The sequence below is a fragment of the Aulostomus chinensis genome, chromosome 1 (assembly GCF_037954235.1).
Source record: "Aulostomus chinensis isolate RoL2024-O1b breed Wild chromosome 1, RoL_Achi_v1.0, whole genome shotgun sequence".
Classification (NCBI taxonomy): Eukaryota; Metazoa; Chordata; class Actinopteri; order Syngnathiformes; family Aulostomidae; genus Aulostomus; species Aulostomus chinensis.
In genome coordinates this window covers 26812048-26832040 of record NC_141320.1, presented here as the reverse complement: position 1 = coordinate 26832040, position 19993 = coordinate 26812048, and the positions used below count along the sequence as shown (strand labels likewise).

At 45.3% G+C, this 19993-nt stretch overlaps 1 protein-coding gene across 1 annotated transcript; it reads left to right on the top strand.

Annotated features, from left to right (window-relative positions):
• The first annotated feature begins 7271 nt into the window (after positions 1–7271).
• Positions 7272–16477, top strand: LOC147270973 (scavenger receptor cysteine-rich domain-containing group B protein-like). Its single transcript, XM_086203247.1, has 5 exons — positions 7272–7302; positions 8692–8769; positions 9785–10090; positions 14285–14623; positions 15628–16477. The coding sequence occupies exons 1-5, from the start codon at positions 7287–7289 to the stop codon at positions 15633–15635; spliced, it is 747 nt and encodes a 248-aa protein (XP_086059373.1). The 5' UTR covers positions 7272–7286; the 3' UTR covers positions 15636–16477.
• The last annotated feature ends 3516 nt before the right edge of the window (positions 16478–19993 follow it).

Sequence of the window (19993 nt, the reverse complement as noted above, 5' to 3'; positions counted from 1 at the left end):
GGACGGAATCAGATACCAGCGCCACATTGATCATATTTAAGAGGGAGGGGCTAACGAGGGGAGAGGGTCTTGGAGCAGCTTGGTTGGGATGGGGTCTAGGAGACAGGAGGAGGTTTCGAGGAGGACATTACAAATTCCAAAGTGATTGATTGGTGGTCTGATAAAAGCGTTCTGTGGAAATACAACTAGATGTTCAGCTTCAGTTTCACATATTCGGAGGAGGTGGAGGGTGTGGTTGTGACAGTGAGGGGGTTCATGGACGGACTGATGAAAACCAATTGAGTCTAAAAGAGATATGCAGTTCAAAGACTGTCGTTATCAACATCCACATGAATACTGAGGTCACCTACAATCATGACTTTCTCTGATTTGAGAATTAAACTGGATATAAACTCTGAGAGTTCAGAAGAACAATAAATACAAGTATATATGGATGTGTGTGTGTGTGTGTGTGTGTGTGTGTGTGTGTGTGTGTGTGTGTGTGTGTGTGTATATATACATACAGTACATGTGAATACACACACACACACACTGATAATGTCATAATTATATAAGTATGTGGGCGGAGTCTCTGCTAACAGTTCTCCCCTGATGGAAAAATACGTGACATCAGCAGACAGTGGGAACCAGAAAAGTGTCTTCCTGACAATGTCCCATCATTCGTGAAGCATGTAGACAGAGGCGAAACCCATCTGACTTGGCAGGTTAATGATCTCTTATCCTGTAATCATGGAGACAAGACAAAGTAACATTCATTCTCCACAGCAGCAACATTAAAGAAGACACAAAAATGCAGCTCTTCTGGAACATTTTCATATCCGTCTACCTCAGTTGCCAGTGGCAGAGAAACTGTTCATAGCCCTGCCAGAAGCTGCCTTCCCTTGATGTTTCATGTTCTATTTGCTTCTGTCCAATGTTGTTCTTCAAGTTGAACTTTGTGTCTGAGCTTCGGCTTCTTCTGTCTCCTTATTCCATTGAATGTTATGGATCTTAAGCAGTGTCTGTTTGATTGTATTTACTGTATATCACACTGGAAATTCTTGTTTCCAAATGTAATCATATGTGTATAAATAACTGCATTTCATTTCCTGTGTGTTTGATGATGAAGAACATGTGCGCTCTGACAAAAGTCTGACGGACAAAAATGAAGTGAAACCTGCGAAGAAATGCAGAAGTCTTTTTCACTTCAGAGTTTTCCAGCACCTTGCAAAGACATGATTGGGCGGAGGTCATCCTGCACAGTCTGATTTTTGTAAAGAGGATTAATGCGCTGACAAACGCCTCCGCAAGACGCTGTTAACCTGAAGCATCCATCCATCCATCCACTATTTTCTGCGTATTCCTATTAAGGGTCAGGGGGGTGGAGCCTATCCCAGTGGCCATGGCCAAGAGGCGGGGTTCACCCCGGACAGGTCGCCAGTCCATCGCAGGGCCAACATAGAGAGACAAACAACCATTCACACTCACATTCATACCTACGGTCAATTTAGAGAATCAATCAGCCTCATCCCCAATTGCATGTCTTTGGACGATGGGAAGAAGCCAGAGTTCTGGAGAGAACCCACGCAGGCACAGAGAGAACGTGCAGACTCACACAGAAAGACCCCGTGCCCTAACCGTGACTCGAACCTGAATCTTCTTGCTGTGAGGCCACAGTGCTGACCACTGCACCACCGTGCTGCTCCCTGAAGCATCCAGCTTGAATGAAAATGGTGTGCTTGACTCATTTCTTGAAATGTGCCAGGAATTTTGAGACTTCCAACAAAGACAATAAAAGACAACAGGAGAAATTCTTTTGGAATGTTCTGGTAACATTTCCACCTGCCTCAGCAGAACCAGCCACAACACACTTTTACTTGAATTTATCTTCTGTCCCACTTTTTTGATTTGTACATCATCCATCCATCCATCGGCTCTCCCAGCCACGCCTTTGGTCACCGTGGGCTCCACCCACAACCTTCTTGCTGGGGGGCCACGGTGAGGACCACTGCTCCATAGATGCAATATAGCAACTGCAGGACCAAATCAGATATTTGGGATTCTGTTCCCCTTCCATGTCACCCCAGTGAGCACATTACTCCTCTCCTTTTTTATGGATACAACCAAAGTGAAAAAGTAAGCAGCCACCACCTGGATATAAACAGGAGTGTCAATGTCTACATTGTCCTGAGGAGAACCTGACCAAGCTCTCTGGGTGAACTGAAGCTTGAGCAACCTTTGTGTGACAGAGAAAGGGTGAACAGTTGGTCTCTACATGCATGGTTCACACTGTGACGCATTGTGGAGGAGGTGTGATGGGGTGTGTGTGTGTGTGTATACATGTATGTAAATTAAGCCAATATGTCAAGTCAGGTTTATTTGTGTGGCACCAGACCCCAACCAAAGTTCTGTCCTGACTCTGTCCAAGTAGAGCAGGTCCAGCACCTCCCTCCTTCAATGAACCTCCACCCAACAATTCTCCATCAGCAGCACATCCTGAAACAGCAGTGACTAAAACCTTTCTTTTACCAGGCAGGAAGGTGGAGCTGATCCAGGATCAGTAGGGACGGAGAGAGAGCAGGAGCACAGGACAGAGACAAAGACAGAGAATGGAGGAAGACAGAGACACAAAAGGAAAGAGAGGGACAGAGATGAAGAGAGAGAGAAAGGAGGAGAGACTGATGGACCGACAGGGACGTGAGCAGGTGGAGCTACGGGTGACAGCTGGAGCCTCTTCAGGGGCCTCATGTATCAATACTCACATGGATCTCATACTAAAAAAACCATGGTTACAAGAATTGCGAAATTGGCGTTTGCACAAAAAAAATCCGGAGATGCACATATGAGTAGGATTTATATTCACCACACACAGGAGGACAGAGAAGAAAGAGAGGAGGAGAGAGAAGCCCAGTGCATCATGGGAGATCCCAGCAGTCTGAGCCTATAGCAGCAGATCTAAGGGCCAGCCTAAGCAGTCCTGACTGTAAGCCTGATCAGCAAGGAGGTCTTAAGTCTGCTGTTAAACCTAGAGAGGGGGTCTGGGTCCTGGACTGGAACTGGGAGACGGTTCCACAGGAGGGGAGCCTGATAGCTGAAGGCTCTGGCTCCCATTCTACTGTTAGAACTCCAGGAACCAGCAGGAATCCTGCATCCTGGGAGTGAAGGGTTCTAGCTGGATCATAGGGGACTAGGAGCTCTGTCAGGGATGAAGGAGCCTGACTGTTGAGGACTTTAATGTTTGAAGGAGAATTTTAAATTCTGTTCTGAATTTGACAGGGAGCCATGCAGAGAAGCAGTCCAGGAGAGACCTGGTCTCTGCTACCAGTTCTAGTCAGGGGGGCAGCAGTGTTCTGGACCAGCTGGAGAGTCTTAAGGGACTTATTAGTCCAGCCTGGTAGGAGGGAGGTGCAGTAATCCAGCCTGGAAGTGACAAAAGCAGGGACTAGTTTTTCTGCATCTTCTTGAGCCAGGATGTGTCTGATCTTAGCGATGTTACGTAGATGGAAGAAGGCGTCCTGGAGATTTGTTGAATGTGGGAGTTAAAGGGTCCTGGTCAAAAAGAACTGCTAGGTTCCTACAGTGGTGCTGGGGGCCAGGGTGGTGCCATCCAGGGTACCTGTCTCATCAGATCAGGTGGTCCTCAGGTGTTTGGGCCCAGCACAAGAACTTCAGTTTATCAGAGTTTAATAAAGGAAATGATGGTCCTCCATGTTTGCTGTCCTTCAGACAGGCCTCCAGTTCAGTCAGCTGGTTTGTTCCATGTGGATCATTGATGAGTTCAGCTGTGTGTCGTCTGCATAGCAGTGAACATTAATGGAGTGTTTCCTGATCATGTGACCTAGAGGAAGCAGGTACAGGGTGAAGAGGACTGGTCCAAGCACAGACCCTTGAGGAACACCAGAACTGACTGTAGTGTTTCAGAGGAACCATCATTAACTCGTACCAACTGAGATGACCTAGTAAATATGACCTGAACCAGTTTATTGCGAGAAAGTTTACAAGCTGTTTAGCAACTGCTTTCTCCAGAACCTTGGAGAGAAAATGAGGATTTAATGTTGGTAGAAGGTATGTGCCATGTATATGAATGTAGGTGTAGTTGGTGGAACTTCTGGATCCAGGCTTGTTTTTTTGAGGAGGGTTTAATTCCTGCTAGTTTAAAGGACTGAGGGACGGAATCAGATACCAGCGCCACATTGATCATATTTAAGAGGGAGGGGCTAACGAGGGGAGAGGGTCTTGGAGCAGCTTGGTTGGGATGGGGTCTAGGAGACAGGAGGAGGTTTCGAGGAGGACATTACAAATTCCAAAGTGATTGATTGGTGGTCTGATAAAAGCGTTCTGTGGAAATACAACTAGATGTTCAGCTTCAGTTTCACATATTCGGAGGAGGTGGAGGGTGTGGTTGTGACAGTGAGGGGGTTCATGGACGGACTGATGAAAACCAATTGAGTCTAAAAGAGATATGCAGTTCAAAGACTGTCGTTATCAACATCCACATGAATACTGAGGTCACCTACAATCATGACTTTATCTGATTTGAGAATTAAACTGGATATAAACTCTGAGAGTTCAGAAGAACAATAAATACAAGTATATATGGATGTGTGTGTGTGTGTGTGTGTGTGTGTGTGTGTGTGTGTGTGTGTGTGTGTGTGTATATACATACAGTACATGTGAATACACACACACACACACACTGATAATGTCATAATTATATAAGTATGTGGGCGGAGTCTCTGCTAACAGTTCTCCCCTGATGGAAAAATACGTGACATCAGCAGACAGTGGGAACCAGAAAAGTGTCTTCCTGACAATGTCCCATCATTAGTGAAGCATGTAGACAGAGGCGAAACCCATCTGACTTGGCAGGTTAATGATCTCTTACGCTGTCATCATGGAGACAAGACAAAGTAACATTCATTCTCCACAGCAGCAACATTAAAGAAGACACAAAAATGCAGCTCTTCTGGAACATTTTCATATCCGTCTACCTCAGTTGCCAGTGGCAGAGAAACTGTTCATAGCCCTGCCAGAAGCTGCCTTCCCTTGATGTTACATGTTCTATTTGCTTCTGTCCAATGTTGTTCTTCAAGTTGAACTTTGTGTCTGAGCTTCGGCTTCTTCTGTCTCCTTATTCCATTGAATGTTATGGATCTTAAGCAGTGTCTGTTTGATTGTATTTACTGTATATCACACTGGAAATTCTTGTTTCCAAATGTAATCATATGTGTATAAATAACTGCATTTCATTTCCTGTGTGTTTGATGATGAAGAACATGTGCGCTCTGACAAAAGTCTGACGGACAAAAATGAAGTGAAACCTGCTAAGAAATGCAGAAGTCTTTTTCACTTCAGAGTTTTCCAGCACCTTGCAAAGACATGATTGGGCGGAGGTCATCCTGCACAGTCTGATTTTTGTAAAGAAGATTAATGCGCTGACAAACGCCTCCGCAAGACGCTGTTAACCTGAAGCATCCATCCATCCATCCACTGTTTTCTGCTTATTCCTATTAAGGGTCAGGGGGGTGGAGCCTATCCCAGTGGCCATGGCCAAGAGGCGGGGTTCACCCCGGACAGGTCGCCAGTCCATCGCAGGGCCAACATAGAGAGACAAACAACCATTCACACTCACATTCATACCTACGGTCAATTTAGAGAATCAATCAGCCTCATCCCCAATTGCATGTCTTTGGACGATGGGAAGAAGCCAGAGTTCCGGAGAGAACCCACGCAGGCACAGAGAGAACGTGCAGACTCACACAGAAAGACCCCGTGCCCTAACCGTGACTCGAACCTGAATCTTCTTGCTGTGAGGCCACAGTGCTGACCACTGCACCACCGTGCTGCTCCCTGAAGCATCCAGCTTGAATGAAAATGGTGTGCTTGACTCATTTCTTGAAATGTGCCAGGAATTTTGAGACTTCCAACAAAGACAATAAAAGACAACAGGAGAAATTCTTTTGGAATGTTCTGGTAACATTTCCACCTGCCTCAGCAGAACCAGCCACAACACACTTTTACTTGAATTTATCTTCTGTCCCACTTTTTTGATTTGTACATCATCCATCCATCCATCGGCTCTCCCAGCCACGCCTTTGGTCACCGTGGGCTCCACCCACAACCTTCTTGCTGGGGGGCCACGGTGAGGACCACTGCTCCATAGATGCAATATAGCAACTGCAGGACCAAATCAGATATTTGGGATTCTGTTCCCCTTCCATGTCACCCCAGTGAGCACATTACTCCTCTCCTTTTTTATGGATACAACCACAGTGAAAAAGTCAGCAGCCGTCACCTGCATATAAACAGGAGTGCCAATGTCTACATTGTCCTGGGGAGAACCTGACCAAGCTCTCTGGGTGAACTGAAGCTTGAGCTGCACAGTTCCCTGAAACTGTTTCCCTGCACCTGAAGCAACACCAAGGAAGACACTCCAACATCCAAACATCTCAGTAGCACTGCAGCACCTGGGCAGTTTTAGAGGCGTTCTCATGCTGTCATTGTCGACCACAGTAAGTCTCTGCATGTTGCCTTTGTCTATGCAGCCGAGCGTAAGCAGGGAGCAGAATGCTCTCCCCACAGTTACCTTCACGTTAACAGCGTACATGCCAAATTGACAAGCTTGAATATTAGCTTGAGCATATATTTTATTGCAATAAGAGTTTTGCAGTGGGGAATGTACCCATCTTGTTTTTCTGCTCTGAGAGGCAGAAAGGATGTTGACTACCTGACAAAGCTGCTGATATCCATGAACAGAGAGGTGACTACAAACGCTGGCCCCCAACACCATGATTGATGATCAGAGAGAGTTGAAGACAACAGAAGCCTCAGGGTTTCCAGTGGTACTCAAAGTAAGTCTGGGCGTGACAGCTTCTTTCAAAGTGTTTTGATTTGATACACATTTTATTCTGACACTCCCACATGAGTTTGTGATGAGTCATCTAACAAGCTCATCAACATTTTTTAAAAATGTGGCAGTATATATTTGTGTTGCTGAGACATTTGCAGAAGCTAAGCTTGGCTATGCTAGTGATCTGATGCTGACAGCTCCAAAAAGCCTCCAAGAAACTCACCATCTCTCACCTGGTAAAGGTCAGTGACCAATGATGTCAAGGATGACGTGACAGGGTTTGCCATTAACATTAAGGTGTTTGATCATTTAACCCTGGTTGTTTTGGTATTACTTCCATGAGTAACTTGTAAATTCACATCATATGTTTGGTCACCAACAGGCTTCTGCGCTGCCGGTCTCATCGATTCTGTCCCTCAGAAAGCCACTGCAAGGCAAGTAGACAGACAGGAAAATAATGGTCTCATCTACCTGTAAGTAGTAGTACTTGACATTTATTAGGGCCTGAGCCAGAAGGTACTTCTGGGCGAAGACCCTATTATGTTTCGAAGTCAGAGAGACACGAAGTCAGCGCTAAAAGCAGTAAAAACACACACTTAGGAGCATCACAGGCCTCTAAAAACATCACAGGGGGGTCCGGGGGGGGACAGGGGGGTGAGGTCCCCCATTGAAACCTATGGTGGCAAAATTATATCTGAAATTGCAAAGTTTTTCCTATTATTATTATTATTAGGGCCTGAGCCAGTCCCTGGCGAAGACCCTATTATGTTTCGAAGTCACACTCGCCACTTCAAAAGTAAATTTGACCACCTAAACATGCATGAAAACTCACCAAATTTGGTAAGCACATCGGGTGCGGCGAAAAATTCGATAATTAAAAAAAAAAGAGGCGCTCTACTCAATAGCGCCACCTACATACACAAAAAACCACGCCACAGACTGTAGGAATGTCCTACAGACATGGGACAAACACCATTGAACTTGTCTCATCAAGACGGATAAATCATACACTCACACCCCTGACCTAACTGTAACAGGATGTCCACAATTTGGACACGAATGTCTAATTTTGGACAATTTTGCGCCCCGAACAAAATCTATCTCCTCCTAAACCGTAAATGCCAGGGCTTCCAAACTTTCACACATTACTCTCCCAACTGTGCTGATTAAAAGTTGTTCAAGGTTAATATACAACGCGCTCGGTTTGGATTTTATGAGCCGTCAAAGTGGGGGAGACACTTTTCGCCTTACAATGGAAGTCTATGGGGAGAGCGTGTCCTCTCAGGGTACATACTCTCAAACAAATGCTTCTCACATCTACACCATACATTCCACAGCTTTTAAAAACACACCACTGTATTCCTGACAAAAATCCCTACAAAAATATGGTATTTTGTGTGACTTTTGACCAACGTATGCCGACTTATTCAGCTTTTACACACTATATTTCTCTGAATCCTCCACTCTCTCCACTCCAGCACAGATCAGACACACTGCAGCGGGGGAGGGGTTCTTAAAGGGCCAGCTGGCAGCTCTGCTCTCAGCTCTGCTCTCAGCTCTGACAGAGATGGCAGAGAGCGAGCAGAGAAGGGAGGGGCTCTTAAAGGGCCGGCTCTCAGCTCTGCAGTCACACTGTGCAGCGCACTGAGGCTCGTATCTCCTAAACTACAAGGCCTAGGGATTTGCCGATTACACCATTGGATTCGGGCCAGTGTCATGGACGCGGCCGTAGGCCGCGCGGGGGCTCAGGCCCTAACAACGCTGCTTGCAGCTTTAATTGAATTTGTATTTCAACCTTAATCAACCCCAAAGAAAGTCTGAATGGATGAAGTTTGATGTAAAATCTCCTGTGTCGTTTCCAGCAACTTTGCATCCCATGATGAAGGTGCTTCAGGGGACGCTGGTGCTCCTGCTGATGCAGTCTGTCACAGGAAGCACAGGTAAAGTGTCGATCATATTTTCTCTCTTTGCAGCCAAAAGAGTCCCAGCCGTGTAGGGACGCCACGCCTGGGGTGGACACATGTGGTCGGTTGAAATGGTTGAATTGTGTGGTTCATTCATCCTTCAAACTGTCATCTGACCAAAACTGACAGCCTGCAATTATCTTTCTTTAAATGGTTTGAGTTATGTCCTGGTTCCCAATGAACAACTTCATGAAGTCAGGTTGGTTGGTGCTGGGACCCAGGGGGACTCAACAATGAAGGGAATGGCCTGAGCTGGTGTACTGAATGTTTTTCATGTTATTGATTTCCGTAATTTCCGGACTATAAGGCGCACCTGACTGGAAGCCGCACCAGCAACATTTAGGTAAAAAACACAAGCCGCACTGGACTATAAGCCGCAGGTGTTTTAATGTTTCATCACCATATGTAAGGGTTCATGCACAAAGGGGATTGTCAGGAAAGAGACGGCTGTTTGGGGAAGCTTCCGATTTGTTAACATTTCCTACAAACAACAAGTTGCATATATGCATAACTTATAACAACAGTATGGAACATGTACCTACTGTGTAAACTGTACTGTATCACATCACACCACGTTTAAGACACACAAACTTTCACAGCATTCGAAACGTATTTACTGAGGAGAAATAAACGGTGCGCTCTCAGCGCACGTACCATAAACAAAGCTTACAGCGCTCGTCGAGGCAATGCTTAAATTAAGTGTTTTTTAAAAGTGCTAAATTAAAAGTGCCTGTAACAGAGCAGTAGGCCTAAAGGTGCAGTAACATCTGTTTGAAATATAACCAGCCTACCAGAAACCGCCAGCTGCACCGTTGTATAAGCCGCAGGGTTCAAAGCAGGGGGAAAAAGTAGCGGCTTATAGTCCGGAAATTACGGTTATTATATCCACCATCTGTACATTTTCTATGCCGCTTCACGGAAAAGCGGCATGGGGGCCACCCCTTTATTTATCAAATGACAATTATTATGATCCTTTTTTCATTTTCTCCAGTGAGGCTGGTCAACTCTGACAACAGCAAATGTATTGGACGAGTGGAGGTCTTGCACAACAACCAGTGGGGGACGGTGTGTGACGACCTCTGGGGACTGAAGGATGCCGAAGTGGTTTGTCAACAGCTGGGTTGTGGCCAAGCTGTGTCCGCACTACGTGAAGCAGTCTTTGGGGGCGGCAGTGGACCAATCTGGTTAGATAATGTGAAGTGTGCCGGAGACGAGTCATCACTATTTGACTGTCAACATAAAGGCTTGGGGAGGACCAACTGTGATCACGATGAAGATGCCAGCGTCGTCTGTGAAGGTACTTGTCTACATACACGTGAACTTGATCTGATGATATCGGAGATCCTGTTTGACAACTAAATTCAAATGAACCAACAGGTGGTTCTTGGTCCCAGTGGGCTCCAAGTGGTTCGCTTTGTGTTTGTGCTGTGTTCAGCTTCATTTTTTTATATTCAGAGGGCATGTAATCAGTGCACAAACCATGGTGCAAAGAGGCAGGGCAGGACCTAATTATTCTTAGGTGTGGATCAGGCATGACATCACTCAAACCAACCAGAGTGCCTCGTATCGTTGCCTTTAGGGTATGCCAGGATTTTACATGTTGCCATATGAGAGACGCACCCATTTCAGCTCAGGAGGAGTAAGCGCTTCTTATCTGGAGAAAGTGACCTCCTTGTGTGCCGGATGAAGGCGGGCATTCAGGTCATGTTTAGAAACAGGAGCAGCAGGAATCCACTGAAGCCATCTGAGGTGCAGCAGGCCTGGGAGGAAGTGGCGGCCGCTATTCCAACTTTGTCCGGCATCAATAGAACTGCATTGCTATGTTGCACATCTGCTCATCTGATTGATGCGCCCTTTAAATAGCGCTTGAACCATAACAGGATTGACCAAAGACCAACCTCTTCTTGTTCTACGGTGCGAATTTATTCTGGTATTCTAAAATGTCAGTGCAGCATGGTTGCACCACACTACACCTCATTAACATACTTAAGCACCTGTTGGCACAGTCGGAGTGCAAGTTCGTTTGTTAGTTCAAGGGCGAGGGCTCTTGACACTAAGACATCATTTTAGCTGGCTCGAAACTATGATGACGCTGACACTTCACCGGGCGCCAGCTTTTAGATCACTTAAATAGGGCCCATAGACTGAAGAACCCTCAGGTACCGTTCTTTCTTTTTTGTAAAACAGCTTCTGCCACTGGATGCCAATATTTAGCCTCTGGTATGCCACAGCTGGCAGGATGAAGGAGTCCGGCGGGTTGGAGGGAGCTGCTGTTGTAAGCTACTCAGTACTCAGTTGATAGCCAGTGGATGTAGCTGATGTAAAAACAATGGATGAATCTCATGGAACTGGCCTTAATCAGGCTGCACTCATTGTTCCTGGTCTACTTGTGATGCTGCAGCAGCAGCTGCTCTCCTACTCCTTCTTGCTCCCCCTCCTCCCAGAACTGATCTCATGCCACCAGCGACTGTTCCCTGTCTCTGCAGATCTGGTCTAATTTCATTGTTCTCCTCGGTCTAAAAACAAATGAAAAATGTCACTGGGTAAGACCTCTAGTTTGCAAACTGACTTACTGCGGTCTGCCATCATTACTTCAATACAGACAAGAAAAGTGTCTGGTCCTTTTCCTGACCACCATTCATAGGAAACTCAATATTCATTCAAACTTACCTTGTTGTATTCATAGTCCATTTCACTTGTGTCTCCCCCTCACCACCCAATGACAGCAGCCGTCTGTGTGCTGTGTTGTGTGGTGTAACACCCTCCTCCAAAGGCGTTCAGTGCAGGCCTTTGGTACATCACATAGCTTGTGCCTTGCATTTTTTGCCTCCAGTATTTTGCATCCTGAGGTAAAAACCCCCATGCTGCATATTGTTGTGTGCTGAAGAGCCAATTGGTCAAAAATAATGATAACTGATAATTATAAATATAATTAATAATATATATTAATAATTCGGGGCACCACCCTGGAAACTATAAGACAACCAAACTTGTAACAGTTACCAGTCTCTAACAGAGTTGATCCACCAACAGTCAATATCCTGTAACATCAACTACCTGGGGACAGCTCTGATGTTGGAGGAGGAGGTCCGAGCACTGCTGTTGCTGAGACACGTGACCACAAGTTGGTACACAAAAGATACTACGACTTCTCTCATGTAATAAAAATATATTTATTAACACAGTGCATCAATCAATCAGCAACACGTTGGTGTAACGGTTATCGAACCAAAAGATACAAGTGATAATATGTGTGTGTGTGTGTGTGTGTGTGTGTGTGTGCAGCTAGGCTAGTTAGCTGAGGCTAGCTAGGCTCAGCTAACTAGCCGCTAGTTAGCACCGTGGAGGTAGAACTTACGGAATGTTCATAACTAAGCAGAGCATTTCGTGATTCAACGAGACTGAGAGAGAGAGAGAGACAGACAGAGAGAGAGAGAGACAGACAGACAGAGAGAGAGAGACAGACAGACAGAGAGAGAGGACAAAGGTAAACCCAAAAATGTGTGTTAACACATAACCGGTAACGCCTTCTTGAGAGGTCACGGTTATTAATAACTAAAATCAATAAATAACGTATAATTCTATGTAATTTCTGCTAATTACAGGACTTCGTCACATCAACAGAGCATTCATAGACATTATAGAACACACTAAGCTATTTCTCTGCCCAGAAAATGCCTCGTTAAGGGAATCCTTACTTGACCCGGTGGAGCGGTAAGGGATTCAGTTTCCGTGTTCCGGAGCGCGGTTCGGCTCGACTCGGAAGGCAGCAGAGCGGCGGCGGGGCAGCCTGCAGGGTCTGCTGGAGTTACTGGTGGAAAGGATGAAGAAGCTGGGATGGGCTTTCTTTCTCCTGGGACCAGTTCACGCGGGTTGCGTGGCTCGACGGTGGCTTCTCTGGACGAGTGAACAGGAGGGAGAGAGTTGTCCTTGTGGGGGCTCTGTCGTTGCTGCACTGTACTCGAGGTCCGAGGTGGAGAACCGGAGGGTGGGATCTTCTGAAGACGTTGCAAACCACTCAAGGGAAGACAACCACTGAGAGAAGAAACACCGAGAGGCGAAAATCACAGAGAGAGAGAGAGAGTCTTCTTCACGCTGAAGTTTCTATGTGGAGGCCGATGATGTCACTTCCTGTGGGATGATACTGGGTCTCAGCCAATAGCATTTTGACAGGTTCTTGGATGTGGTCAGTGGCCAGGTTCTCAGAGGGGGGCCAGTGGCCAGAGTCATCACACCTCCTTTGTGACCCTTTGTCCAAGAACATGTGGTCACTTGAATTCAGGCTTTGAAAAGAGGTGTTAGGCCTCACAGGCCGAAAGCCTCTTCAGCTGGACTGATTGTCACATCTCTGAATTAATCTCTTGGTCTGGTTGAGTTGGCACAACAATATTCATCAGGGCAAATGTGCTGAGTCAGTGTTTGCTATCGTGCTCATTTGAGAGACAATCCTCAGTGTGCACCCTTAGCCCACCTGTTTGCAGGCGTTTGTGAGTGATGTCAATTCGTAGGTTTTACAAGTGAATGTTTTGCGAATCGGGTGCTTGTTGGTGGACCAAAACAGAGACTGCTGCTGACAGGTCAACGAAGACGGCTGCTAATGGTGAGAATGTAGCAGTGGGTTCAGTAATGACAAACCCCTTTAGAGATATCAGAGGATCAGGAAAAACAGAGAGATAGAAACCAAATTACAAGAGAGTCCAACACTCAAATGTTAAAGGTCAGACAATGTGTCACCACCAGGCTTGGACACAGGCGCAGGGTTCAGGTGTGTCAATGAAGTCTTTATTGAAGGTTTCCAGGTGACTCCAAGTTCTAGGAACAGAAAACAGGCTCCGAACCTGTCTTACAAGATCACCCCTCTCCTGTCGGGGAAGAGGCGTGGCTATGAGAAATATATGAAAGAACACTCCTCTGAAATGGAGGAATAAACGCAATAGGCTACGAAAAGTCAGCAAACAAAGGCTATAAAAATGTTAATTAAAAACTAGACTAAGGTTGACAAATTAACAAAATCTCTTCCTTGGTGGTAGGAAAACACAGAACACTGATTGAGGCTGTGGTCAAAGGACTGGGGTGAACCCACGGAGACGGAACACTGGCACAAGACAGAGGGAGACACTGACAACATAGAAACACAGGGTAACAGGGATCAGATGCCATAAGACCAAGCCACAAGAGGAAGGGCAAGTCAGCTGAAACAAGAGGACAGTTTCTTTTCAAAATAAAACAGAAAACGACAAGACAAAACATGGAGACGGGAGAAAAACCAGACTTGACCTCACAGGTGACACAAGGAGCTGTGACGAGATCATTTTAGTTATTCTACTCACCTGTAAGTTCTCAAGTCATGAAAAACACTGACTTCTTTTAATCCTAGATTTACTGTCTGGCTCACTGGAACCTTGAAGATTCATACAGTGCCTTTTTCCATAATTTCCAAAAATGTGGCAGTAAAACTGGTATTTACGGACTTTATTTTCCATTTTATCAGGCGTTGACAGCACTTCGGCACCAAATCCTCCAGTGAGGCTGGTCAGCCCTGACAACAGCAGATGTTCTGGACGAGTGGAGGTCTTTGTAGGCGACCGGTGGGGAACGGTGTGTGACGATCGCTGGTCAAAGAGGAATGCCAAAGTGGTTTGTCGACAGCTGGGTTGTGGCAAAGCTGTGTCCGCACAAGGTGACGCATACTTTGGGCAGGGCAGTGGACCAATCTGGATGGATAATGTGAAGTGTCAAGGAGACGAGTCGTCACTATTTGACTGTCAACATAAAGGCTTTGGGAGGGCCAACTGTGGTCACAATGAAGATGCCAGCGTCGTCTGTGAAGGTACTGGTTTAAATACACATTTCAGATTTCACCAACCGTACAATGAGAGTAGAAGTACATTTTCTCACCATAACATTGACAGTTGTAAATAAACCCAGCCTGCAGCACCAGTCAGTAAAATGTGATACTTGGGTCTGCTTAGGAGGGGAAGATATACAGGTTTGATTGACCAAGGATGGGACACCTTCCACAGTCGGTCCACTTCACCTGCAGCCCCCTTGACAAGCTTGAGCCGATGATATTGGAGATCCTGTTTGACAACTAAATTCAAATGAACCAACAGATGGTTCTTGGTCCCAGTATTCCAGTCACTACCACTCAGCAACACAAATGGTGTAATTTGTGAGGGCTAGAAGAAATTTGGATTTTAAAAGTAGAAAAAGAACTCCCCCAACCAACAGTTGTCCTGAGGTAACAGCTTCAGTAGCGTTCCAAAGTCACTCATGTACTGCTGACTTTTACTCCTGAAATTGACTTTGCAGATCAGGAAATATCTGCTTTGTGCCTCTGGAAGTGAACGTCAACCATCTCAAAGCTGCACCCAAGCTTTTAGGTCTCCTAACATAATTTAACCAACAGGGACAGAAAGAGCTGAAGTGGAGCATCAAAGCCTTGAGACCAACCAAAGGAATCCTAGTTTTGTTCTCATTCAGCTGCACGTGACTGTTGGTAGCATATGGGTAATATAAGAGGGTGTGTTTAAAACGCCCTTGTTGACGTGGAGGTGCCTGACACCTGCAAGTCCTCAGAATGGTGACTCAGGAGCAGTGATTAAATCTGGTCAGTGGAACAACAAGGTGTCTGTGGGGTTGAATGTCACTGTGAGGAGCGTCACTGGTGATGCAGAGTAGGAGCACCTTTATGATGGTAATTCAGTCCCCTCACAGGTTTGGAACGGATTCATCAGCACTGTGTATTTTCACATCTACAGAAATGCTAGGTGGTATTTCAGGACCAGGAACAGCATTTATAACCATGCTTTCTTTTCATTCTTCTATTTTTAGGGCCTTAGTGACTTGGTGTTGGACCGGCCTGATAAACTCCCTGCAGCGACCCTCCTGATCCAGTCTAGTGTTTCCAATATCAAATGTGGTTGGTTTTTGGTGTCATGACTGTCAAGGTACTTTGTGGGGTATCCTCAAGCTGGCTCTGTTAGGCTCACTTGTAATGGAACTCCTTCATCCTTTCCTGTTTTCACTGGGACAAATTTCTCTGTTCTGTTTTGGTGAAAGTTAAACAAATGGTGTAACTTGATCTCAAGGGTCGTGCTGTTGACATTAGTAGTTAATCAGAGGAGCCAACTAGGCAACATCTAATTTGGGTTCTTCAAATTGGGGGAAGTGTGACAGTCCTGTTCTGACTGCTGATTGTCAGTGAGTTCATTTTAAGAAATTCATCTGTAGTCATGTGGTTTGTTTCAAATTGTCAGCTTTCTTATGTTGTTCTCTGTCCTGGTTAATTCCTGTTTTATTTTGAAATCACAGGTGTCTGTTTTCCCTCCTTTTTTCTGGGGACTGTACCATGAAACAGAGTCAGCATATCCAGGTCATTTTCTCACTGTGGTTTGGCAAATAACATCAGTCAGGGATCAGCGGTAAAACTCAGTACATCAAGCCAGCATCTCGTCTCCTGTTTTTGTGTGTGTGTGTTCACAAGAAAGGGGCGGAGCCAGCACTAGGTGACCGTCCTTCAACATGGAAAGGTGGAGAGCGGTGTGTTTCACTCCAGAGGAACATATTATAATCCCTCAGGCAACATTTCTCCATGTACACATTTTCTGCAGCCAAAACAGGAAGGAGCTGATTAAAATGACCAACTGTGAGAATGATGAACCTGTAACTCTTAATTTCTCTCATTTAATAAATCACGTGGATGGCATATTCATTTCAGCGTCAGTGTCATTCTTTCAGCTGCAGCTGGGTTTGGATTCGTCAATGCGCCAGTCATGCAGAAACATGGCGGGAGACCCGGTCGGACTTGGATCCATCCCACTGGCTGTAGAGACATGTTCCACAAGCTGCCAAATAAAAATAGGGGAAAATTCAGTTTGTTCAGAGAGACGTCTGTGACTGAGCTCAGCTGTTCAGGACACGGAAACTCTGAAGATGTGGGTTGAAGGCAACTGGATTGTTTCAGCTTGCTTGAAGAGGTTGGTTCTCCAGGTCTAAGTCACAGGTGAGAAGTTGAAGCTTTAAAGACTGTGAGGGCGTGACCCTCAGCATGTTACTACACTTTAGGAAGCAACCTGGGTGTAACGAAGAGCCCTTCGTTAAGATAGTAATGTATGAAGGTTGCACGGGGGTTGTTTTAACAGTACTTCACAATTAGCACAGCACTTTAATAATGGCACACGCACTTTAAGATCGGCACTTTATTGAGTGTTGCACAGTAAATTACAGAGCGGATTTGCACACGGCTCCCTATCCAGCTTGCGGCATCTTTATTTATTGATTATGTATATTTATTTATCTATATAACCGTGCCTTGGTGGCGGTGGTCCTCAGGCGGGGGTGTCTGCGCCGGTATCGCTCCACCTGTCGGCAGAGAGATGTAACGATGAGGACTGGAGGCGTCGAGCAGTGGAAGGAGGTTTCGGGGTGTCAAAGCTCCACAGGGTAGAGTGCAATAGGGTGCCAGTGTTGGATTGTGCCACTCACCTTTCTGTTGTGTCCGCGTTCAAAAGAGTCCGGGCGGGTACCGTCACCGGATAAATGTTCCGGGAGAGACCACGGTCGGAATGGAGAGGGGGGGGTGTTGCTGCTGGAACTATCTGGGCAAATCTAGTATATTGGGGAGTTTGGCCAATTTTTAAGGACCTATAACCATAAATCATGGGTGAATTTTAGACTGGTAATTTCTGGTTTTTTTGATGTGGTGTTGGGAGCTAAGAGATTCTGGGGATAGAGGGAGATCCCTGCTCTTGGTCGGGGCCAGGGGGGGAAATTCTTCAAGCGGGTATATAAGGCGCCAGTTTCCATCTGCCCGGGGAATGGTTGAACCTCTGTCACATCTGGTCGTACACCTGTTTGCCTGGGAATAAAAAGGTCTTCTTGGAAGGAATTGCTGTACCGGACTCTTTCTGTTCATTCCATGCCACCTCCACCGCAAGGAGGGTCAACTGTTCACACTGGGACTTTTCTGGCCTTTTCTTTTTTTAAAGCTTTGTTTTGATTTGTATTCTTATAGAAGACACATCAACAATATGCAACAGAAGGGAGACACCCATTTTAAAGAAGGAAAAACACTCAGTCACTTCTCCACCCATTCAGATGTTATACTGATGGATTTACACTTCCCATGATGGCTCAGTGAGCATCTCTTCTAGCCATCTATTAATCTATCCATCTATTTGTCCCAGTGCTGCTGATATTTATCAGTCCTTAGATTTAACCAGAAGGTCATCCTTTCCATAGTTTGGATACTGGTCACGATATCAATCCAGTCCCACTCTGTTGGAGGTGTGGCTTGCAACCATCTTGGAGTTCCAGTCTTCTTGCTGCTTGCTAATAATATTTAGAGAAGATCATATTTGTCTCGCCCCAGCATTTGAGGTGCAATGTTTCCCAGGTAAATTGTGGAAACAGAACTGTGAATTTCATGGTCAAATTTTGTTGTATTCCATGCATCATCTAAGCCAGTAGGGCTGAATAACTGAGCAGCTCCAGAATAAATGAAAATGGTCTGCTGGCTGCTCACCACAGCTCCTCCAACACAGCCCCTTGGCCTTCTCCCCTGTCTGCAAATGCTCCCATAGGTGGTCTTTCCTCACTAGGATCAGGGCCCTGCCGTGTTTGTACTGACAGTCAGTGTGTGGTTGTGTGCGTGTGTGTGTGTGTGTGTGTGTGTGGTCATGTGGGTTGGGAAGGCTGGGTTCTTAACATTTATTGTATTGCTTCATTGCTTTATATCGTATTTAATGTTGCCTGTTTTTCTTTCATTTCTGTGAAGCACTTTGTGTTGCAATTTCTGTATGAAAAGTGCTGTATAAATATAAATATAAGTAAAGTAAACATTTCAACTTAGGAGTTATGAAATATCTCACCAGAGTCCACCAACAAAAACCTCTCCAGAGACCAGAACTCCTGGAAGTTGACCGCACAGAGCAAATATTCCACCACCCTTCTTCTGTGACGACCATTCCAGATTCTTTCTCCCATTTGAATGGAACCTTATCTGTTGACCGTTTGTCATTCGATCCAATCCTGGAGTGCAGTTTAGTTTCTTACTGTCCTTATTTTTGCCCATGTCAAGAAATATGTCAGTCAGGCTGGCCTCACTTTCCATGAGTAGTTTGATCTGAAAATAAGACCCGGTTTGAAGATTTCTAAAACAAAAATCCTCTTGTTCCTAACACATATATGACAGACATTTTTGAAAATGATCAAATTCTCCGTTTGATGTAACTGACCAGTATGAGGTGATTCCCCTTCCTTAGCAATGATTGGACCTCCCGTCGGGCCGTGCAGGCTTGAAATCAGGCTCAAAGGCCATCCATCTCAGTAATTTGGACTGACTTTTGAGCAATGGAGACGACCGTTCCTTAAACCATACAAAGGCACAATGTAGACCATTGGTTCAGGCTTAGGGTTAGACAGATGCAAGAAAGATCAAATTGGCCCCAAAAAGTGTAGAAACATTTCTGTCCATTTAAAATGAGATTATTGTCAAAGAATCTGAAAATATGAAAACCTGACATTTTAAGCTTATGAGGACGGGGCGGGAGGAGGTGTTTCCTAGCACCACAGTGGATTCTGAGGACCCCCATTATTTATTGGGACATTTTCCATACACACACACAATCAGGCCAAAACCCTTAATTATGAGGACCACACTGGTTTAAGTGGTCAATACTAACACACACACACACACACACACACACACACACACACACACACACACACACACACACACACAATCAGGCCAAAACTCTTACCTATGAGGACAGCACACTGCTCAAACTGTACACTACACACATACATTAGTGTTGTTTGGCAATGCATCAGTGAAAAAGTACCCCACTGGCCCATTACCTGGTATTATCAGAGAGTAATATTACTAAACTGTAAGACTAATACTCTCTCCACAATACTCTGCTATCTAAATGCAATAAACACTGAAAATTTATTTTATATATCAAATTTGCACTGAATGCTATTTTTAACTAAATTTTGTTCCTTTTATGTACCCTCATGTCCTGAAATGACAATAAATGGTGTTTGAATCAGTTAATAAGTAATGAATAATGTATTAATGTGTTTTCACATCTTTCAATTCAAATCAACTGTTGATTTACGATTTAAATCGACATCAAAAATCTGAAGTGCAGAGTAATGTATCCCACCATAAAGTGCACAGCAGCACTTGAGTAAG